Source organism: Erythrolamprus reginae, chromosome 2 (assembly GCF_031021105.1).
Source record: "Erythrolamprus reginae isolate rEryReg1 chromosome 2, rEryReg1.hap1, whole genome shotgun sequence".
NCBI lineage: Eukaryota > Metazoa > Chordata > Lepidosauria > Squamata > Dipsadidae > Erythrolamprus > Erythrolamprus reginae.
In genome coordinates this window covers 269404934-269429209 of record NC_091951.1, presented here as the reverse complement: position 1 = coordinate 269429209, position 24276 = coordinate 269404934, and the positions used below count along the sequence as shown (strand labels likewise).

The following is a 24276-nucleotide window of genomic DNA, read 5'->3' as shown; positions in this document are numbered from 1 at the left end:
GAGGAGTGGGGGCCGTCTGTTCACAGAAGATCAGTCTGGCTGTTGGACAAATCAGACAGTGAACTAGAAGTAGAAACAGGGAGCAGGAAGGGACTGGAGAGACAGAGGGGAATGGATTCAGTAAGCTGCCCAGCCAGAGGTTCATCTGAATCAGAAGGGGAAGAGTTAATGAGTAATCCTATTCTGAATGCTTGGGTATGGAGAATGCTGGGAAGACAAGAGCAGCTGCGCAAGTGCAGAAACAGATTATAAGTCACAGGTGATGAGACTTAATGATGCTGCTGCAACCTTGAAAAAGGGAGGGTTGGAGAGATCTGTGTGGGAGATTATCGTTCAGCTTTGGAGAGAGACATTGATGTATCGGGTTCGTTTTGGCCTTTGGATCTCTGTGACATTCTGATATTCCAATTGTGAGTTATTGCTGGTTGCTGTAAGCCTGAAAGGCTCCTGCACGGACTGGAATAATTAACTCTGACCTATTGCCTACTTAAACTCAAATTGCTCTGAAACTTCGTGGTTTGCAGTTTTCTGAACATAAAGAACAATCCTTGTTTGATTTTTACAAATCTGAGTGGGTGTTTGATTCATTACTTTGTTCTTGGGTGGCTTGGGGCCAGGCAGAACATGAGCTAAACTGTGAAATGAAAATTTCCTTGGAGAACACAGTAAAAAACACTTCTACATTATGCCAAGAAAACTGCAGGGATGTGTCTATATAAATTACCAGGAGTTTAAACCTGAAGCATTTTATCTTTTAGACATTATATGTATGCACAATATATGTATGCCATACAACTTTCCCTCTATTTAAAATTTGTCATCTGATAGTGCCTATGTATATACAACTTAATACGAGTCTACGGAGAGGGGCGGCATACAAATCTAATAAATAAATAAATAAATAAATAAATAATAGCTTATAATTTTGCAAGTTGTCTAAAGAAAAATAAGATCTGAAATTATGGTCTAATAATTTAGTATAATCCTGTCCAATCTGATATAAAATGTGCACGCACTCACTTTCAAGATAAGGTTGCAGTCCTTTAGGGTGCAAAAACTTTTAATGATCCTTACCTTTTGTTCTCAGAATATGTCTTCCTCCTTGCCTTTTTCCTTTGATAGTCCTTGACTTAAGATCACAATTGAGCCCAACATTTGTTTTTAAGTGAGACATTTGTTAAGTGAATTTTGCGATCTTTCTTGCTTCAGTTGTAAAGTGAATTCCTGCAGCTGATAAATTAGTACTCAGTTATTAAGTGAATCTGGCTTCCCTATTGACTTTGCTTGTCAGAAGATCGCAAAAGAGGATCCTTGGAGAGGGGTGGCATAAAAGTCCAATTAATAAATATGACCTTGGGACACAGCCATGAACCAGTTGCCAAGTATACAAATTTTGATCACATGAACATGGGGATACTTCAATAGGTCACTTTTCAGTGATGATGTAACTGAAGAGTCATTAAATTAACTGTTGTAAGTCAAGGATTAACTGTACTGTGAGAAAGTCCAATCTCAAAGGAGAACAGCTTTGGAGAGGGAATTAAGTAATTAACTACCAACATTTTGTTCTTTGGAGAATTCAGAATAATTTACAAAATATGGATATCATCCCAAAATAAAATGGAAAGCAAACAATTCAAATATTAATATGAAAGAAATAGCAAATTTTTTCAGGTAATAAAAGGATCCTATTAGATGCCAGGGTAAGAATAGGAATATCTTTATGAGAAAAGTTCTAGAAGGTGAATGGAAGAAAGTCTAGGCAATGAATATCTCTAGGAAACAGTTGACCACACCCAGACAGTATCTAAGTGAGGATTTATGGGAAAGGAGGCATGGAAATTCAATGTTTGTAATGGTGGAGGTCCTAGATCTGGGGTTCTAGAAATGCTTTGCTGGCAAACTACTGTTATCCCTTTAAGTTCATCATGCAGAGATGCAGCTGTCTGAGGAAAACCTGAAGATTTGTGAATGTGTGCGTGTGAAGGACGTTAGAACGAGGAATGTCTAAATTGGATTTGGCTCCAGGCCACAGCCCGCTCCTTATCTATTAGACAATTTGACTAGGAACGCTGCCAACATGGACTAAAAGCCTGACCTTGTTTTGTACAAATCATTTTTAAATATAGATGTGCTTGGGTTGAATTTTCTGCAAGTGGGTGCTGCTTTGTTTCGATCCGATTAGGCCCAAGCAGAACAGCTATAAGCTGCAGTCTGTTATATATTTAGGGGTTTTCGAAGTGCTTGATGAATACCTGTTTGATAAACGATTTAACTAGTTATATTATAGATTCATAACCTTTTAATTATTGCAAAATTAATACAGAATTTGAATCAGGAACATAAAACTCCTCTGTATTGTCTCTCTCCGTTACGCCCTCTTAAGCAATCTAAATTGGATCACTTTCAGCAAAAGAGCAATGTTACAATGTCCTCTGCAGCTAGCAAAGGCAATAAATCTGAAAAATTGTATTAATAAAGAAAGGATTAGTTATTATTTCCTTGGCATCAGTTTGTTTTTAAGAAAAAGACACCAGGGATTTATTTATCTCACCTGACTCCTAGATATTTGTAAAGCAACTGTAAGGAAACAGTGAAATCCTAATAAAAGTATGAATAGAGTCTGACTTATGGGAACAGATGACTGAATAATATTTTCAATTTCAGCAATTCTTCAAAGTCAGCTCTCTTCATTGTCTACCTCACAATTACTGCATTATTGTACACCATAGTGTATTAGCTAGTTTAGTTTTCTTTGACATTTAGCTAGTTAGGTTTCTTTGTCATTTTAATCAAGGCATAAATAAATGTTTATCTTTTAATAGCCCATTTGAAATTGTGAACAAATGTTCATGTTCTACGGCTACTATAACACTTTAGGGGGTCTATGAATGATACACAGAAGAGCTGTAAAAGTTAAACAACAAGAATCATAATGATGAGCCATTTACTTAAGAGTAAATGCCATGTTATATTGGGCCATGTCTAAATATGTGTGCTTATATGATATTTGGAAATCTCCATAGATTTCTCAATGTAAGTACATAGTTATCTTACTGACAAATATCCTTTCTCCACAGAGTATTATGAAGCAGAAATACAGCAACTTTGTTTATTACATACAGATTCTTCTGCATTATTGCTAAACAGTACACTTATCCAAAATTACTAAAATACTTAAAAAACTATACATTATGTAAACAAAACATAAATAAGACAGAGTAGTTCTTTTTACACATGGTTTAGTCCATACTGTTAAGGAATTGGGATTATGTACAATTTTACACCATGGATTGCATTTTTACAACACATCAATATAGAACATGGGAACATTTGAAAACAAAATAGAAAATGTCTAAATTATGAGAAAGAACAGATCCCAGTAAATGTGCTAACCAAGAACCAAACATTGCTTTCTATCTCTCTCAACAGTTTTTCTCCCACTTTAATAAAACCCTTTAAAAGCTTTGCTCTGAAAGATATTTCAAGAAGTGCTTTCTCACCATTTTTTGAAAAAAAGGAAAACCGAAATGATCCTCGATCTAACATGAATTTTAAAAAACCCCAATGATGGCTTTGTGCACACAAATCCGAGATGTGACAGCTGTTTTAACATGTTAATGGGTAACATTCTGCTGTTAACGGCAAACTGTGTAGATGCTCTCTATAGTCATCCTGGATCCCTTCCACTCATGAATTCTCAATGATATGCAAAAATATGTTTTTGCTTCATCTGCTCAAAACATGCCATTCATTGCATGCCTTGGGTTCATGGACATAAGTCAGATGTTTCAAACAGTGTACTTTAAAAAACAATTATAAATTAATTTTATACACATACACACGCACGCACACATACAAATGCCCCAACATTTCAACGGCTCATTTATGTGAAATTCAAGATGCAGCTGTGTCTGGGACACCTATGCTGGAGTTCAGAAAACTGGGGAAGACAATAGCAGAATTCTTAGTTGTAGAAATAAGGTCAGTAGGGAAGGATGAAGACAAAGATGAAGTTTCTGATGTTGGAGTCTTTATAGCATTCAAAATGGCTCCTTCAGGGCTGACCATCAGTTTTTTAATAGATGTATCTAGGTGCAATACAGACTTACTGTTTTGTAGCTGTGAGGTACTAGTGTGGGTTGCAGGAGCTAAAGTTGTTTTAGTTTGAGTAGAAGATGAGGTGGCCACTACCAAAGATGTAGACAGTGTTGTTGCAAAAGATGGAGTGCCTGACTTTGAAGTATTGGCAATTATTTGTGGAGTAGCATGAACAATAGGCACAGGATTTGCAATCCCAAGAGAGTTCACAATTTTGGTAGAGCTTTTTAAAGGCAGTTTTGATGGCTGCCAGCTTAAGGAATTGCCCATCACTTGTGTAGTCTTCTGGGGAGTGGGAGCAGCAAATGATACACCTTGAAATCCATGGCCATTGCTAACAGTTAAGAGAGGTCCAACTTTTGGATTTGCAGAAATGAGAAGAACATGACTGCCAGCTCCAAGGCCCTGAGATGGAACAACAAAACGAGTACCACTGATCATTATCTGAGTTCCAGGTGCCAAAGGTGTACAGGTGTTAATTATTATTTTCTGCTGGATATGGGATTCATTTAATTGGCTGCCGACATTATTAACTATTGATGGTGAGGATGGAACAGTCTGAATTGTAGAGGTTCCAAGACTACAGGAGACAGCTGAAACTGGCTTTACATTAAGTGGCACTGGTGGGCAAGAAAGAGGAACTAAATTAGAAAAATTAATCACTTTACTTGCATTTGGGGATGCTTTCTGAAGTTTCAGAGTACTTCCATTTGTTGGCACTCCAGCTGAAATTCCTGCAAGCTGAAACTGAGCTAGTGTGGATTGTTGACCTTTGGAATGGGACACACTTTGCGAAGTAGGTGGAATTGCTGGCAATTGAGAGACTGTATGCAACATTTTAGGGACACCATTCACTGGTCCAGGCAAGGAAGCTGTTACTGGCAACTGAAAAGTAGATGATAAACTTGAATGAGAAACTGTTGGTTGAGCAGTAGAAATCAGTACTGACGAAGCTAGGTGTCCTGTTTTCACAGTTGATATAGCCATAGTACTTCCAACATTAGAGGAGGACAGACGGGTAGTTAAAACTGGTATTATTTTTGTTGGGGATTCCATTCCACCTGCCAAAATAGTAGGGCGTGTTTCAGTAGTAGCTCCACTCAGTGTCACAGAAGTAGGCTCTAAACATGAGCTGCTGGTTACTGTAGTGGCATTTACTGCTTTTGCTGTAATGCTTTGACATGCCAAACTGGAACATACAGGAACTAAACTACTACTGGTTGATAATGGTAAAATTACATTGTGATTATTTTTATCTTCCAAATCTTTTGCTGTTGTAGACTGTAAAATGTTAACTGTTGAAACATTCTGAGCATTGCCTGTGCTATTTATAATGGCCTGGCCAATATTAAGCCCTATTTTTACATCTTTTACTTGAGAAACAGTTGGTGACATATTTACTTTTAATGACGATCCCACAGTAGATGGAAGAAGGACGAGCTGAGGTTTCTCTGTGCTTTTAACATATGTCTTACCAATGGAAGGAGGGAAAGCCTGTTTAAGTGGTTCTGTTGTTGCATTTGACTGAATACTGGCTAGTGGAGTATTAATGAAAACCAGTTTCTGCGCACTAACACCTGTGGATGTTGGAGTGGGAATTAAGTTGACTCCTGTGGCTCCACATACAGGAAGAAGAGAAGGATTTGTGACTAACATAAGTTTTTGAACTTGGCCACTACCCAAACCTTTGCTGGTAATGGAGGTGACTTCAGGTTGTGCAACAGAATATTTTGCATTATGTACACTGACTTGTTGATTAATAAAAGAAGCCTGGGTAGTACAACATGTGGAACTCTGCCCAACGTTTTCTGTAGATAAGCTCACTGCATTACCAGAACTGTTTGGTGGAGTTGTCATGACAGTGTTTGACGACATGGAAGATACGAATGGAGAGGAGGATCCATGTAGGGTTTTTGACACTCCTTGATTCACCACACCATTATTATGAGACTGCCCAAATGTGACTGTGGTGTTTTTCCCCTTTTTGGGATTTGCACAAGAGGAAATAGTTGGGATAGTTGTTGTTGCAGGAGACATTTGAGCAAGCGTTGGGAAGCTAGGTATTGCTTTTGTCACAGTTGAAACAGTAGAAGTTGATAACTGTGTGGATTTGGGCATTAAAAATGCTTGAAGCTGAGGTGCATATGTAAAAACAGAACTTGGAGAGAAATTACCAGCAGAAATTGGTTCTGAATTTGTTTGTACTTTTACGATTCCTGTATTCCCACCACGTGTCCTGACAAGGATAGACTGTGAATCTCTTATGCAGATTGTTTTCAGCTCTTGTTTTGCTTCACTAATCTCAGCAGTATTTTGTGGGGAGGAATTGGTGTAAGAGGTCACACTCTGTGCTACTGTTGTCAAACTCTGAACTGAAGAAACAGTAGGTAAAGCAATAGAGGAGGAGGCAGCTGAAACGACAGTCTTGGTAATTTTTATAGTCTCGCTTTGGTTCATTTTCACAACTGATGCTAATGTGTTACTAGTGGAAGTGGCAGAGGGCAGCAGCGAAATTCTATTGACTGTATCAGGCCCTTGTGGCAACTGTATGATATTCTTTTTAACATTTGTGTTAGGCAGAACTGTAGTAGCAGCATTTATTGAAGAAACTGGAATAGGAGGGATTAAAGTAGTGTTGGTATCTTTTGGTTGTGGAAGAGAAATGCAGTGTTGTTCAATTGTATTTTGCTGTAGAGGTTTGCTTTCTTTTACTCCACTTTTACTTTCTCTGTGCTGGATAAGAAAATTTTTAGGCAAAATAAGGACTTGCTGCATGATTTTCTCTCCTGTAGTTTTTTCTCCTGACTTACCATCAACTAGAGGCTGCACCTGAATCTTCACTGAATTATTGTGCAAGTCTACTGGCATGCAATGACCAGGTGGCATTTTGTACAACACTTGCAAACTCTTTGAACTGCTCTGGCAGGTCAATTCTGGTTTAATTGGAGAAGAGTTGATTGCTGATATAATCAGTTTTTCAGAAGTAAAAGTGCTTCTACTTACTGTAGATGGCAACTGACTTGTTAAGGCCACTTTGTTCCCAATATTCTTAGCAAGCAAGGCCTGGATAGGTTTGGTCCCTTTTATTAAATGTGGTACATATGCTGTAGAGTCTGTCATGTCCAATGATTCTGAAGCTGAAGCTCCTATCTGCCTATTCAAGCAGCTCTCAGTTGACAGATCATTTTCAATATTATGGATGGTAGCATCATTTGTGCTTAATTTTAGCTTTTTCTTTGGGAAAAAATCATTTGTGCTGTCATCTAGGTAATGGTTTTGCTTGGATTGGCGTTTAACAGATTTAGGCACTATCTTCTGCATTTCTCTACAAGTTAAATCTTTTTTAAGTGGTCTGCATTTTCCTGTACCAAGGTCCATTTCTGGTAAGTTCATGTCTTCTAGGAGGAAAAGAAGAACCAAAAGGAAAGTATTTTTAGAAAAAGCAAACAATAATTCTTAATTGATCAGATCACATTAACACTGTTGTTCCAATCAACAAAAGAAGTTTTGGTAGGACAATTTATGATGTGCTCAAAAACTTAATTATTTTAATTCTGTAAATTTTTATTTGTTTTATACTCAATTTAATATTTAAGCATTTTCTGAAATTATTTCATCAATAAAAGAGAGATAATATCTCATTGTTTATCCTGGGGAAGAGCGGATATGTTTAAAAATCTGAAACTGTTTCAATCTAAAGTATGAAAAACATCTTGCCAAGGTTACCGATCAGCATCCCTCTCTTCCCCAAAGTGAAAGAAAGAATGAACTTTTTTTACCATTGGGACCTGGGAAAACAACATAAGTTGATTTGTCAAAATTACCAACAGGCCATGATATAATTAATGTTGCTTGAATTTGCACAATACTCTAAAAAAAAAGAAACGGTATAAAATAGATAACTATTTTGTTATCAATTTTCATTTTGGTAAGACGACGGAAGTCTCCACCAATGACAGGGCAACAAAACCACTTACCCATATCCATGTAGTCTCTCTTAAAAAATTCTGTGTGTTCTGAAGTTTCACTGGTAAATGTACTGGAAATTTCTTTGACAATATGTATTTCGCTGTCCTCATTTGTCCACTGTTCTCTAATAAATTTATCATGATCCGGTTGCCGTTTGAAGTCATCATAGTCCTTTTTTAAGCGAGACCTTTGATGGAACATTGTAGATAGTAAGATTTTTTTTCTTTTTATATTAATACTTAAAAACAAGTAAAAGATTGGTGAATTGTTACATTTTACATTTACCAAAAAGATTCAGTTAATTACCTGTTTCTATGAAATGCCTTCATTAATTTTGGTTCCCATGGTAACAACTCATTTAGAAGTCGTATCAGAGTACAGTGGAGTTCCTTTACAGCCTGCTTTCGATGATACCATCTTCCCTGTAAATATGAAAATCCTTATTACAGAGTAAATTTTAATCAATAAAGATAAAATTTATTTATTTATTAGATTTCTATGCCACCCCTCTCCAAAGACTCAGAGTGCAACTTCAGGAAGAACACTATGGCTCATCTATTTTGTAGTAATCTGTTTCTCATTAATTACTGCAGGAGATGTCTAGTGTTTCACCAAATATTAAAGTAAAAAAAGAATTTAGAACGAAATTACTAAATGATTAATCTTTTCTTTTCTTTCTCTCTTTTAACTGTAAGATGTCACTTTATTTACACTGTATGTACCAATTAATAATTACACAGAACACAGATTAGAATGAAAACTATATAATAAATGACTATTTCAATAAAAATGTCTTATTACCATAAAATCATAAATCTAGTTGATGGTACAGAGCACCAGATTGGTCTATAACAAGACCTCCTCATTCATGATTTGATGATAAGAGTCAACCTGGAATGTATTACTGAGATCTGACCAGACCTGGAAGGGGTTTTGCTCTTTCTGAAATTTGCCCAGATGAGTTTCAAGTGTGGCATCGGCTGAGATTCTGGGGCAAGGGTTATCAGAGGATCCCTTATAGTTTTTAAGGAGCATGCCTCAGAGGTCCCCAGTTGTGAGATCTTGTTCATCAAGCTGGAACTGGGAGAATGGTCACACTCTGGATTTGGTGTTCCTGTCAGAGCAATGACAACGTGATCTAAAATTTGGGGGAGCATTTAATTTCCCCTTTGACATGGTCAGATCACAACCCAATTTCTATAGGATTTTCTACTGCTGCCACTCATTAGATGGAGGTTGGACTTATTGAATTGGTCTGCCCCTGGTGATTGATGGACCCAGAGTGGTTTCAGAATGAGTTGATGGTCATTTCTATTGGTCTGTTGCACATTTGTTATTTTGGGTTCCACTTGAAATAAAGGAGTAGCTGAAGATTTGGATTGGATCATGCCTACGCAATCTCTCCTCTCACAGATCCCTTTGCTCTTTATGGTTTATGGACAAGTTGAGGGGGATGAAATGAGAGATGTCTAGTGCAGTGCTAATGCTCAATAAGGAACTTAACTGAACACAAGTTTGTACTTCCATTAATAATAGAAGCATTGGTACTTCCCTACCCTTTTTGCATTTGCAAACTTCTACTCTGCAGTCCTGTTTCAGGCAATATAAACCCTGTTGCATAAAGAGACCATGGATTACCTCTTACAGAGGCATGCAGAGGAATTTGTGTAGGTATTTTTTGAATAAAGCTGCTTGGATTCATTCCCATTTGGATGCTAACTATGTTGCAAGTCCAGAGAAGAAGCCTGCGACAGAATCTTGTCCAGTTAATTGGGAATGGTTTGAATCAATTGGATCTGAGGAAGTAGTCAGGACTTTAGGACTATGAACTTGGCCCCCTGCGCCTTAGATCCATGTGCCTTCTGGTTCATTAAAGCAGCTGGAGGATTCCACTATATTGGATAATTTTAATCCAATCTAACTTCCCTTTTTAGGGAACATGGTAGAGAAGGTGGTTGCACAGCAGGCTTAGATGACCTTGAATGAAGCAAATTATCTGAATCCTTTTCAGCCAGGAGTCAAAACCAGACATGGGATGGAAACAGCATTGGTCTAGCTGTTGTATGACCTCTGGTTTGGGTGGGATGGGGTATCATGTTTCCCTGAAAATAAGACATATCCTGGGCTTTTCAGGACATGCATTGAAATAAGCCCTGCCCAGGAAATAAGCCCCATCCAATTACTTTACGGGAAAGTGGGGGGACATGCCAGGAGCCGCTGTCTCTCTGGCAGAAACTCTTTTGGCCAGAGAGACAGGGGCTCCTGGCGTGAACTCTTTTGGCCGGAAGAGCAACAGCAAGTGAGAGGCAGGTGTGCACACACCCCACAGGAATAGCTCAGCTCATCAGGGCTCTGCCTACATCAGTTTGAAATGTGCTCCTGCCTGCGAAGAACAGGAGATGAGATTAGATCCCTGCCTTGCCATCTCTTTGCAGGCAGAAGCGCGTTTCAAAATACTGCGACAGCCAGCCCAGAGGAGCAAGCTAGTCCCTTAGGGTATGAACATACCCATCTCTCTCACTTGCTCTTTCTCTCTCTCTCTCCTGGCCAAAAGTTTGCAGCCTCTACACACACCATTTTTGCCCTCTGCACATTGCGTTTTTAAGCAGTTCCAGGATTCCTGCTGCCTGGAGCTGCCCAAAAATGCGACACACAGAGGCCAAAAATGGACTGTGCAGAGGCCAAAAATGCGATGCACAAAGGTGGCGATTGGTAGCAATGTACTCTGGTGATCTCCACAGCCTTGAACGGGTTTGAAATGGAGCGTTTGTAGGCTGAAAAAGCAAGGCCCAGGGGCCAAAAACAGGAGGCATGGAAGTGGCGATGGTCTGTGACAATGCCTGCAGCCTGGAATAGGTCTAAAACGTGACGCGCGGAATAACCAGATCTAACTGAGAAATCATTGATTAGCAATCTAAAAGAAATGATCTTAACAAATTGTTTTTAATATGATGCATATGGGGGGGGAAATAAAACACATACCGATTTCTTTTTAACATGCTCAATATCTTTGAGTTCATTCTCTGTTTTTCTAATTAATTCCCTGAGTTCATCAAGATTAGTGCAAATAAGCTGGAATAAAAGAAAAAAAGTTAAACTATTAAAAACCAGAGACATGCAGCACAATCTATTAGAAAATGAGTATTACTACACTCAATTATTTACAAAATAATTGAATACATGTTACATTTTGATTCCCTGAGCATTCTCTGATATTACTGATCTGCTCAAACAAGCTCTTCCCCTGAAGTATATCTGCACTTTTATTAAGTTTTGATGCCATTTGGATTCTAAAAAAAGCAGTGGGCAGACTTTGTGTTACATATTGTCTTTATGATGGTGAAGGCCAGCAATAAAATGAAAAACCATTGATGTAATTTTTCAGGTTTGGAGGGATTTTAAGAATATGAGTGGTTGTTATTCTGTATCTCAGAGGCCTTCCAATTTTACCGTAACTTTAAAATATTTTCAAATAGTCCAATTCTGATGTCTCTTCTGGAGGTAACATATGTGGGAATGGCAGAATCCTTTAATTCCTATTATACCACATACACACAAAGGGGTGGGGTGGGGGTAGTTATTTATTTATTTAAATTTAAGCCTATTGAGACTCTGACCAGTTATTTTAAAACCAGGCCAGAATATCTCAGCTGCGACACTACCTGGCTTGTGGCCCACAAATTATTATATAAGGATTCATAGTTGGAAAATGAACACTCTGTCAAAATATGTAGTAAAAATTGAATACATAATACATTGTGGGGTCATTGGTGCTCTTTGAGCTTGGTTTTTTTCTTGTAGATGTTTCACTACCCAAATAGGCAACATCATGAGTGCTCTTTACATACCATCCTAGGGGCTTGCCCTGACAGTGTTGGTAGGAGTGGTTTGGTGATTTCTTGTTTGAGTTGTTGTTTACTGTTAAGTTGCTTGTCTGAGTTGATAGTTTCTTGATTGGGATACTGTTTACTTTTTGATCTCTGATCTAGTGTTCATCTCTGCTCATCTTGCATGTTGATTGCTTTTGAGAAAGTATTTTTATCTTAGTGATTTTCCTTTTTAGCTTTTTGATTGTCTTGCTGAATGTTACTTAGATATCGTTTATCTCTAAGTGCCTGTTGATGGTTGATTTGTCTCTGTGCCAGGATTCCAGAAATTATCTAGCAGTTTTGGACATGGCTTGGTCTAGGGTAGTGATGGCTAAACTTTTTGTGACTGTGAGCCAAAAGGGAGGGGCATGGTGGATTGCACATGCGCGTGCGCACACCCATGTGATTTCCCCACTCATCCCCACACACATGCAAATGTGACAACCCCCTCCTGCCCATCTCTGCTTTTGCGAGGCAGGAAACCGTAAAAGTCTTCACCCATGCTTTTTGGGCCTCCCACTTAGTTTCTGCAGAGCCTCAGGGCACCTGCCGCATGTTTGCCCTCCTCTCTGCCTTGGGATTCACATTCAGCCCATGATCGGAAGACATGTCGCCCAGTTCAGAACTTTTCTGAGGGCTGCCTGCTCACTGCGGGCTGGATTGCCAGAAGCAGTGTATTACCCTGCGTCCATCCTTACCCAAACCATATCTTTGCATTTCTACACACACACACACACACACACACACACACACACACACACACACACACACACACACACACAGTGCTCCTAGCTTTCTCCTTCCTTCCGTGGCATCCCAGATCTTTGTATTTCTTCCTCCCAACGCATCCTAGCTTTCTCCTCCATTCCTGTCACAGAGAGGAACCTGGGGAGGGTGGAACCTGTGGAGATTGGGGAAGGCCTGCCCCCATGCATGCATAGCAGAGACCTGAAGACTAGCTGGCTAGTGGAAGTTGCACACATGCATGGTGGAGCTGGGTTGTGGCAATGGCTGGCGTGCTCTCAGAGAGGGCTCTGTATGCCACCGGTGGCATGTGTGCCATAGGTTCACCATCATAGGTCTAGGACAGTGTTTTTCAACCAGGGTTCCACAGAACCCAAGGGTTCCGCAAGGGCCAGCCAGGGGTTCCGCGACTTAATGAGAGAAAAAAACAACGACGGCCAGGAGCAGCAGCAGCCCTCACTGCCCCATCTGCCTTACTCCGCTTTTGCCTCCGCCTCCTTCGAGAACGCCGTTCTCTCAGGCAGATTCTCTCCTTTCAGGTCTCTCTCATTTCTGTATACCTAGCCCTCTCCCCCCCTTCTCTCTCTCATTTGTTTCTCCTGCCTTTTTGCTCTCATTTCTCTCACTTTTATTTGTTTTTCTCTCTTTCCCCTTTCTCTCTCTCCCCTTTCTCTCTCATTTGTTTCTCTCTTCTCCCTCTCTCATTCTCTCTCACCCCATGCCAAAAAGAAACAGCGAAGGGAGGATCGGCAGGGGTGGGCGTGGTCCAGAGAACCGAAGCAGCCAGGGGGGCGGGGAGTAACTAATATCAATCATCAAAAAAGTTGCAAAAGGTTTTTTTTTCTAATTTTGTCATCCAGTTACATACATTTTCTTTTAATTAAATTCCCTCCTTAATGTTCAAGGCTTGCCTTGAAGTGACATAAAAAGTACCGGTACATGGTACAGGTTCCACCAGAAATCTGACGACACCAAAGGGTTCCCCTGAAGAAAAAAGGTTGAAAAACACTGGTCTAGGAGGTCCACAGTTCCCCAGATGAAGTTATGGTTAAAGAGTTTTAAGGAGTTAAAGAGTTTTCATCATGTGCTCTGACTGGTAGGTGGTGCTCATGGATGTACCACTAGCATATAAAATGAGAGCAAATCCCATTTCCTTGTAGCACTGTATCTAGTTTGGTAGTGAAACATTTACAGGTAATCAACCAAGCTTGGACAGCATTAAAATTTCCATAGTTCAATCCTGAGCTACAATTATTCTCTACCATATAATCTTCCTCTGAGACCAATTCTCAGATTATTGTTACATGCATGGGACACTGGATCTTAACCAATGTAATTCAGAAAAATCTCTATAATCTATATAAAATATTCTATGATTATTTTAGGACAAATTTTTTTATTATTAATTTGGTAATGGGTCATTCTTTGTCAAGTAGACCAGGTGAAATTAAAGCCTTATTTGAAAAGAAACCATCACAAAAACAACATATGATAGAAAAAACGGTGGTCTTTCAAATGAAGATGAAGGTGATGAAACAGAGCTCTCTGTTTTCTCACCTTCAATCATCTTCATTTTTATTTCAGTAGAAAAAACATGTTTTCTTCTATCATATATGTTGCTTTTGTGATGGTTTCTTTTCAAATAAGGCTGAAAAAATCAGTCAAGGGGACCCCTGGTCCACTTGACAAAGAATGACCCTAATGTTAATTTAAGTATTATTTAGAATGAAGGAGATATTAACCAGTCACTGTAGAAGTTACAAGCTTTCAAATCATTTATTGAACCAAATAAAACCCAAAAGGTATTACCTGGAATTCTGGGACAATAGGCTTTGTAATAGATTTCCTTTTCTTTGTAACTGCTTTTTTAGATATGGATTTCTTTCCTTTAAAGGGGGGAAAAAGATTTGTAATTCATATGTGTAACAATACAGACTTGAAAATTAATTTGCAACAGTTTAAGGAATCAAGAATGTTTCAGTCATAGTAATTCTGCAGACTATTACTATTGTAAGGCTTTGTATAAGACTTTCATTCAAAATCAAGTTTTGAATGAAAAAAAATCATTCTTTTATTCTTCTCAGACTAGTAATATTCTAGTAATGTTGGATTTATATTGAAGGATCCCTTAAAAATTAATGTTTTAAAACCAATATTCTTGGGCCTATCTCATATATATGTACTCTCTCATCTTCTTCTGCGTTTACATACACAATTCACTTCCTACCTGACAGAATTCAATCCTAAAGTTTAAAAAAAATCAACATCTCCCACATCAGAATATTCAAAGTAGATAGGAGCAGAAAATCATAGTTACCCTTAAAAGTAATAACTGAGTGACATTCAGGATCACAAGATGACCCATACATACAGGCAGTCCTCAAATTCTGATAACTGAGCCCCAAATTTCTGTTGCTGTGAGACAGTTAAGTGAGTTTTGCCCCATTTTATTGACCTTTCTTACCACAGTTGTAAATCACTGTAGTTGTTCAGTTAGGAATATGGTTGTTAATGGAATCCCAGCTTCCCCACTGCCTTTACTTGTCAGAAGATCACAAAAGGTGACCCACATGACCCTGGAACACTGTAACCATCATAAATAAGAATCAGTTACCAAGTGTCTGAATTTTTATGATGTAACCAGAGTTATTACAGTGATTTTAAGTGTGAAAAATGGTTATAACTCACTTTTTTCAGTGCCATTGTAACTCCGAGTCTGAGAAGTGGGGCGGCATACAAATCTAATAAATTATTATTATTATTATTATTATAACAGTCACTCAATAAACTATTGTAAATCGAGGATCACCTATATTATGTAGACTATTATATCTGGATTCAGATTGGATAGCTGTTGAATATTATAGACTAGATTTTATGTGGAAGGTTAAGTTGGTAGGAATTTTATTTCTGAAAAGAGACAGAAAAGCAAAACATCTTCATGTCTTCCAGATACTTTACCCTATAGCTTTCAATATTCCTTGTCATAAGGATTGCATCTGGAGTACCTCAGGCTGCCTCTTCTTGATCTACTTAGTTGCTATTCTAGTTGAATACATTTTCTACCCATACTTGATATTTAAGTAAACAGTGAATACGGATGCCTCTATACTAAACATCATGCAGTCAAATTGATGCAGACCAGAAAATTATCAACAAGCATGGAAAAATCCCATGTTTGCAAAACCTCGGTGCACTTAGTACTCATTGAATGTTGATTGTTAGACAACGGAGAAAATCAAACACAACGCAGGATTGGGGATAGAGTAGGTCAATATTTTAAAACTTTTCAAGATTGTGGAATACTGAGAGAGATCTATTAATTTTTAAAAACTGTATGACTACTGAAACTGTGACTGGAAACCTCCCCGGTACAATCTGACTTGGAGAGACAGATTTCTGTCTTTTTGCTGTGCCTCTACTTCCAATTGTTTTGTGATCAGAAAAGGAAATTTTGCTTGAGTGGAGGAAACAGTTCCATATGCTTTATGAATTGAGATAGGCATTGCAGTTTGCTTGAGGCACCCAGTGCTGATCAAAATGATAAATCAAAATCCTCCCACAGCAGTTTGCCAGCAATGTGGGATTATGTATATAAAAATGAAGTATTTTTATGAACATTCAATGCACACTTCCAACTTTTTTTAATGAAATACTGCTGTTCCCAGAGTATACATAATAAACACTGTAATACCACTAACTAAAAACATTTCACATTGTTAACATTTTATTGCAAGGTCTTCTTACTGTTTGATTTTGGTAATAAACAGTTTGGCTGGAATATTTTATACTTACTCCTCTATTACCATGGTATTCCATATACCTGCTATCATATAAACCTATATCTTCAAAGATGAGATAGTAAATTCTTACAAGCAATGGCCAAAAAAGCATTTATATTTTTTCTTATTAGGTGTGATAAGTCATGTAGAAATGATTCAACACAATTTTCTTACATTATGTACATTACCAGTGTTCAAATTGCAATGAATATATTCCTTTTATGATCTATTTGATGGATATAATGAATAAGCTACCCTCTGATCTTGAAGGTCAAGCTCACTAATGTTCGATTAATGGCACTGTTTAAATATAAACTTTTCCATGTGAATGTTTTGAGAAGAAATGTTGGCTTACCTGAACGTTCTTCTATGTGCACTGTGGAGAGTCCAAGCATGGGAGATTAACTTCTGTCAGTTGCTAAGGGACTGAGTTAAAAATAGATGTGGTCACGCCTCTTCTGTTTCACTGGCTTCAATCTGGGTCAGTTCTTTTAATGTAGGCCTAGACCCTGAAGACATGTTCAGGTTGTGACAAAATCATTCCAGTTCAGTCAAAGCCCAACCCTGGACTGTAACAGTCACGGCGGATCTTGGACTCTCTACATCACACATAGAAGAATGTGAAGGTAAGGCAACATTTCTTCTCCTGTGCGTTGCTTGAATAGTCCAAGCATGCAAGATATGCCAAAGTTTAATTCCCATGGGTGGGAGCTGAAAGGTCCAGGATATTGGAGGTGGAGCAGACTTGTTGTAGAACTCATCTGCCAAAGGATGCCTCAGTTGAGGCAAACTAATCCAGTTTATAATGTTGATAGTGAGGGCCATGTTGCTGCTCTGTAAATTTCTTCAATCGATGCTTGCATGACCCATGTAGTCGAGGTGGCCATACCTCTGGTGGAGTAAGCTGTCAAGTGACTGGGCAATGGTTTGGCGTGACATTCATAAGATGTGGCAATGCACACCTTAAACCATCTGCCTATCATCAAGGGGGATACTTTCTGCCTCATAGATGAAGGTTGAAAGGATAAAGCTCAGTCTTTCTAAATGAGGAAGTCTGTTTTAGATATATCCAGAGAGCCCTCCTAAAATTTAATTTATGTAACTGATGTTCCAATTGATGTTTGGGATTTGGGCAAAAATCTGGTAAAATAACCTCTGGGCCTGATTGAACCAGAAGTTTACCTTTGGAAGGAAGGAGAGAATCAGATGGAGGGCAATTCTATTGTTGTGGAAGATACACAAATCTTGGTGGACTGAAATGGCCACCAATTCCAATATCCTCCTAGCCAAGGTGATAGCGACCAGGAAGACAGTTTTGAATGGCAGATACCAGAGATTAATAGATTTCAATGGCTCAAAGGACGATGGGGTTAGTGCCTAAGTACCAAGAGCAGATCCCAGGAGGGATAGTGATGGACTACCTAAGGTCTTAAATTAGTAGCCCCTTTTAAGAAACTGTGGACCTGTAGGTGATGGGACAGAGACTATAGATTGTCAATATGAAGGACAGTTGGCAAGGCTGCCACTTTCCTGCATAGTGTATTGGGCGCTAAACCTTGAGAAAACCCTTCCTGCAGGAACTCTACTAGGATTTTTTGAATCAGCCTTGGGATGAATGGAAGAGGGGGAAATGTGTATAACAGCACTGGAGGCCAGGATTTGTGGAGAGGATTGACCTCTTCTGCCCCCAACTTAAGGAATCTGACAAAGAACCTTAGCAGGTTTGTGTTGACCTTGTTTGCAAAAAGATCCACTATGGGCTAGCCAAATCTTTGGACTAGTGATTGAGGCACCACTATGAGTGGTCTATGGTGTACCTACTTAAAAAGTCCGCCTGCACAGTCGATATTCAAGATATATGCTCCACCTGAATTGGCCACACGTTCAGCTCCACCCATAGTGTTAGTCTCTCTGCTCTCTTGAGCTGTAGGGACCTGGTGCCCCATTGATGGTTGATATGGGCTTGAGTGGCCACATTGTCTGTCAAGACGACTACATGGGAGTCCCACAACAATTGTTGGAAATGTTCCAGTGCAAGAAATATAGTCCAAAGCTCTAGGAGGTTGATGTTAGCATCAGTCAAGTCTGGTGGATTCCAACAACCTTGAGTCACTTGAGATAATACGTGGACTCCCCACCTATACAGACTAGCATCTGTTGTGATGGTAATTCTGGTGGGTTCTTTGAACAAAGAGCCTTTCTGAACTGTTTCAGATGTCCACCAACACAATGAGTGAAGGACCGTTTGTGGCACCATTATTGTGGATGTGGAGTGACTGGTTCACATCCACTGGTGTGGCAACAGACACCATTGTAGTATGTGAGCATGGAGCCTTGCCCAAGGAACCACTTCAATACACGAAATCAGTTTCCCAACAACTGGGAAAGAAGAGCCAGTGGAACTTTCCAACGTCAATAGACCTGATGTACTAGAGATGCAATGCTGGTGCATTAGTCAGGCAATAGGAAAACCTTGCACGTTGTGGTGTCGTGTTGAGGTGTGTTTTTGCACAGTTAACTGAAAAGCTGTGAGCTTGTAGCACATGGAATGTGTAACACAGGTGGCATTGTGCTCGAAGGACAGAGGTTGATTGGATGAGAATATTATCCAAGTAACACTGGAGTCTGATATAATGTGTCCTGAGATACACTGTCACTGCTGACAGAAGTTTTGTAAATGTTGTAAATGTTCTCGGTGCCAATAAAAGCCCAAACGATATGGCACGATACTGGTAATAATGTCCCGCCATGTAAAATTGCAGGAATTGTCACTGTGATGGTCACACCGGCATGTGGAGGCAAGCCTCCTGCAGATCTTTGAAGGTTAGCCATTCATTCTAGCAGATGCACCACAGGATGGAACTGAGGGAGTGCATCTTGAAGCATCTATAAGTTATGTGGGAGCTGAGATGCTTCAGATCTAACACAGCTCTCCACCACTACCCCCTTTGGGAATATGATTGAGTAAAAACCTAGGCCCTCTAGACCCAGGGTGGCCCTCTCTATAGCTGAGATGTCCAGCAAGTTTCTGCAAGCCCTGTTAGTGGGGTTGGTAGGGCTGGGACACCAGAGAAATCGTCTTGGAGTGTTGAAACAAATTCCAGAGTCAGGCCGGACTTTACAATTTGAAGGACCCAGGGGTCCATGGTTGTGACCTCCCACTAGTCGGCAAAATGTTGTAAGCAACTGTTGATGGGAGGGCGTGCCAGGGAGTCACTATGATTTGTGCAAAACCTTTGAGCTGGGGCCTTTAAAAGGAAACCTCACCTGACTAAAGTGTCTGCCCCTGTCCCTACCATAAGGTCTTTACTGGGCTCTATCAGCCCCTGATAGTAGGACCTCTGGTAAGTGGATGCACCAAGGCCACGTCCTGCTGAAAGGGCTGCTGGTGAAAATAAGGAATCAAGCGGTAATCAGTCATGCGATGGAGGCTGGGTAACACCTTTTGCTTATCTCTGGTCTTTTTTTTTCTCATAATTTTTTTAAAAAATTTCTCCAGCATAGAATAAAAAACAATACATCATTTCCAACACAAAATCAAGCTTATTATCTCTGGTCTTGATCACAATTAAATCTAAGGCTGGACCAAAAAGACTACCTTCCATGAAGGGACAAGTTGTAAGGTGTCATTTTGATTTCATGTCTGCCTGCCACTGGTGCAGCCACAAGGGTCTATGGGAAGACATATTGGTGGCCATCACCCTTGATGCAAATCTAGTGGAATTAAGAGTGGTGTCTGCTGAAAATTTAACCGCTGCCAAAAGTTTATTCAGATCCTGGTACATTCGAGTATCCTCAGGTGCCAATCTCGCCAGCATCTGTTTGACCCACATTATAGATATTCAATTGAAAAAGAATGTGGCTGTAGCCACTCTAAAGGACTAAGTGGCCATCTGATGGGTTTTACACAAACCAATTCAGCTCTATGATCCTCTGGTTTCAAGCCTTTTGAAATCTCTGAAGGCAGAACTGCAGAAGAGACCAGAGCCACTACTGAAGGATCAACTGCAAGCCTCTCCCTAGACCATAATGCTTCTTATCATAAGAAGAGGGGCTGAGATAGAGGCTGGCTGCAACCATTGTCTCTGAACACTTTCTATAAAAATTTTGGAAGGGGGAATAACTTCCTTCTTCTGGACTGGAGCAGAGAAAAGACCTTCTGTAGGATCAAACCCCATTGTCTAACTCTCCCATATTTGCCTTGAGTTTACCTTTATATAAGAGGATCTTTAATAAAAACAGATTAAAAAGACCTTTAAAGACAGGTTGATCTGGTATGAAATCCTCATCATCTGACAATCCATATAATTGATAGATCCTTCAGCCACCATCAACCCTGAGCCCTGAGCCAATGAATGTGGCAAATACTCAGGTCTAAGCCCAAGTTTCCTGAGTTGGGACATGACTAATTGTGGGGAGGGCATCTCTGCTGAAATCCTATAGTTATATCCTGTATTGCTGATGAAATCATAGTCCTAATGTCCTGGGGTAGTTCCCTGGGTTGACCCTCCCTTGTGTGGAGCCCCAAGAGGGTTGCCTTCTGGGTGGGATCAGGTGGGAGGCATAATGGCTCCCTGATTAATATCTCCCTGAGGTACTATGGAGTGTTCTGGGGACAGACTATGTGATCTGGGGACCAAACCTGAACTGCCGTGGGAAAATATTCTGGCAGATTCTAGACTACCTCCTGAGAATTAATTATAGGTGCCCTGGCCAGCTCAACTTGATGCTGGGCTTTGGCGAATTCCTTTTTGAGTGCTCTGAGGTGGCAACCAGCATCCTTGAGGGCAGCTGAGGTGGCCTTACTGGAAGAAGAGTCCTTGGTCTTAGACTGATTAGGAGCACTCTTTGATTTATGCCCCTTGCTTGTAGACCCATTGGTCTTGCCACTGGCAAAAGTGGGTGCCATCCTTTTTTCCCACTACAGGAGCAGGTATATCTTTTTAGAGCCCTGGGAAACAGGTACCTATTGTAGCAGATCAAAAATGCTGGACCTGTCAAGGCTTTTGATTTAAGCACTCACTGCAATTCGTGCTTGAGCCCAGGCACACTGCTGGTACTCCCCAACAGAGTATAACTCGAGGGCAGAGACTCCTGTCACGCAATCCAAAAAGGGCGGGGAGAGATAAGGCAATTTCATGGTCAGATTAATCCCCTGAGGGCATGTACTCATAATTTATCTGGCAAGAGAGTGACACCCCTGAGGGCAGGGACTCATCAGATATCAGGCAAGAGTCCCAAGGACCAAGGCAAATGGTGGCTGTCAACCAGCAGCCCCGGGGATCACACAAACCGCATGCTGCAAAAAAATCCAGCCCACATCTCTGAGAGCGAAACAGCTAATCAACAATTAATGCCTGAAATTCACTGAGGGTACGAAAATGGAGCCCACATTTGTGCCACAATGTAGTAGCTCTCTCCTTTGTTATTGCCGGCAGGCTAGGCGATAGGAGGAGGAGCTCCTGTCAATATGCTACCGTGTTTCCCCGATAGTAAGACCCCCCCGATTGTAAGACATATGGGGGGTTTCAGGGGGGTCGGGTAATATAAGCCATACCCCGAAAGTAAAACATATGTCTTACTTTCGGGGAAACACGGTACTAAAAGCGAGGGAGGCGTCCGCTACTCCCGCCGCCGCCTTTGCTCTCGCCGCCGCGCCTGGGGCTGCCTGCCTGCCTGCTGCCGTAGCCGGGCTGGGCGCGGGGCATCCTCGGTGTTGGGCAGCAGCGGGAGGAGCCGCAGCCTCCGGAGCCGGCCAGCCGGGCGCCCCCAAGACGCGCATCGCAGACCGGCCCCGCCGCGGCGCAGGAGGGATGGAGGCCGGGCCCAACGGGCAGCCGCGCCTGCCGCGCAACGCCGCCTAACGCCGCCCGCCCGGAGGAGAAGAGGCCTCGCCCGGGCCGAGCCGCCTTTGGTCTCCCCGCCGCGCCTGGGGCTGCCTGCCTGCCTGCTGCCGTAGCCGGGCTGGGCACGGGGCATCCTCGGCGTTGGGCAGCAGCGGGAGGAGCCGCAGCCTCCGGAGCCGGCCAGCCGGGCGCCCCCAGGACGCGCATCGCGGACCAGCCCCGCCGCAGCGCAGGAGGGATGGAGGCCGGGCCCAACGGGCAGCCGCGCCTGCCGTGCAACGCTGCTTAACGCCGCCCGCCCGGAGGAGAAGAGGCCTCGCCCGGGCCGAAGCCCGAAGACGAGCCGGCCCCGGTGCCCGGGACAATATAACACATACCCCCAAAGTAAGACACAGTGGGGCTTTTGGGGGTAAAAAGATAGTAAGACACTGCCTTACTATTGGGGAAACACGGTAGGAGTTCCCAGAGCTGTTGGTTTCGGTGCGAATCTCCGCCTTCAAAAATGGTGCCCACTTGTCTCCGCCACTGGATGGCTTCCCCTACTTAGCCTTGAGCCACTGATTGCCAATGAGGAGCATAACCCATTCAGGGCAGGGACTCCAAATCTGGCTGTGACAAAATTGCCCAACTGGCTCACTTGCTATCCCCGCAAGGAGAAACAGCAGGAAAGCAAGCCACTCCAAATGCCTCATAACTGAGTATAGCCCACTCAGGGCAGGGACTCTGACTGCTCTTTATTCACACCGTCCACATAAAAGGACAGTCCAAGCACTTTTCTCTGTTACTAATGAACTGAGATAAAAAGAGAAGGAAATTACATGTCCTATTAGCTCAACTGAGTTAAAAGATCTGACCCAGATCGAAACTGGTGGAACAGAAGAGGCATGACCATGTCTATTTTTAACTCAATCCCTTAGCTACCAACAGAAGTTACCGGTAATCTCCCATGCTTGGACTCTCCAAGCAGGCATAGGAGAACATGGATAAGCAAAACTTAACCCAGTTCTTTAATTACTTTTCTTCCACATAGAACATTTTAAGCAAAATTAACCAGGCAATCATATCTGTCACAAAACCTTATTATCAATATTTAGGGACCAGACAGAGAACTTTAAAATTTAAGAGAATTTGTGCCCTTTATGAAACTGGAAGTAAAGCTCATGCAGAGCAGGACTCAAATTAGTTGCATTTTGCTTAACTTTTGTCATTTGAGCTAATTTTATTTAATAGATAAATGGCTCAAAAACATGGACTCTGAGCACCTAGTACATTATTTGAATGATGAATAGAAGCAATGCATTAATGTTTACATTGCTGCAAAAAGACTAAAACATTTTTTATGACAGTAATGGGGAAGTTTTAAAAAAGATGATTTTCAAATATTGAAGAAATGTTTTGTTTATAAAAGGCACTTCTCGAAAAGGGGGCCAGAGAGACCTGTTAGTTACTTAGTCATTTAACTTAATTTATTATTTCCTGATAGTTAGAGCAATTAATCACAGAACAACTTGCCTCCAGAAGTTGTGGGTGCTTCAGTAATGGAAATTTTAAAGAAGAGATTGGATAGCCATTTGTCTGAAATGATAATAGGGCTTCCTGCCTGAGTAAGGGGTTGAACTAGAAGATCTCCTAAGTCTTTCTGTTATATGCCACACATTTCAGTTTTAGGTGACTCTGAGTAGCTAGTAATAATGGCTCTATTCTTTCCTGTAAAATTTCTGCTGTGCTACCTCAGGATGAGTGAAGAATATTGGATGTGTATAAACAATATAATGTAATTGATGATACACTGGCAAATGATGAGACCATTAGGTCAGATGGCATTCAACATAGAACCGAAGAAGAGTTAAGAATCTTTCAGCATGTTAATGGTGTTTATAATGTAGCTATATTAAAGCTTTCAGGAAGTCTTGTTGCTGATGCCATGAAGGAAAAGAAAATCCAAAGTTGCAAAACCAGAATTAC

The 24276-nt window shown here is 40.8% G+C and overlaps 1 protein-coding gene across 3 annotated transcripts in view; it reads right to left on the bottom strand.

Annotated features, from left to right (window-relative positions):
* Nucleotides 1-3098: 3098 nt before the first annotated feature.
* The window catches only part of BRD10 (bromodomain containing 10), a 52163-nt gene continuing 30985 nt past the window's right edge, over nt 3099-24276 (bottom strand). For 2 of the 3 annotated variants that reach the window (XM_070742574.1, XM_070742576.1), the window contains 5 exons: nt 14493-14569; nt 11053-11142; nt 8377-8492; nt 8079-8257; nt 3099-7499 (listed from right to left, as the gene is read on the bottom strand). In XM_070742574.1, the coding sequence (XP_070598675.1) occupies nt 3898-7499; nt 8079-8257; nt 8377-8492; nt 11053-11142; nt 14493-14569 (4064 nt within the window). In that variant the 3' untranslated portion in view covers nt 3099-3897. The remainder of the gene's footprint in view (nt 7500-8078; nt 8258-8376; nt 8493-11052; nt 11143-14492; nt 14570-24276) is intronic. The other variant, XM_070742575.1, reaches the window with a different exon arrangement.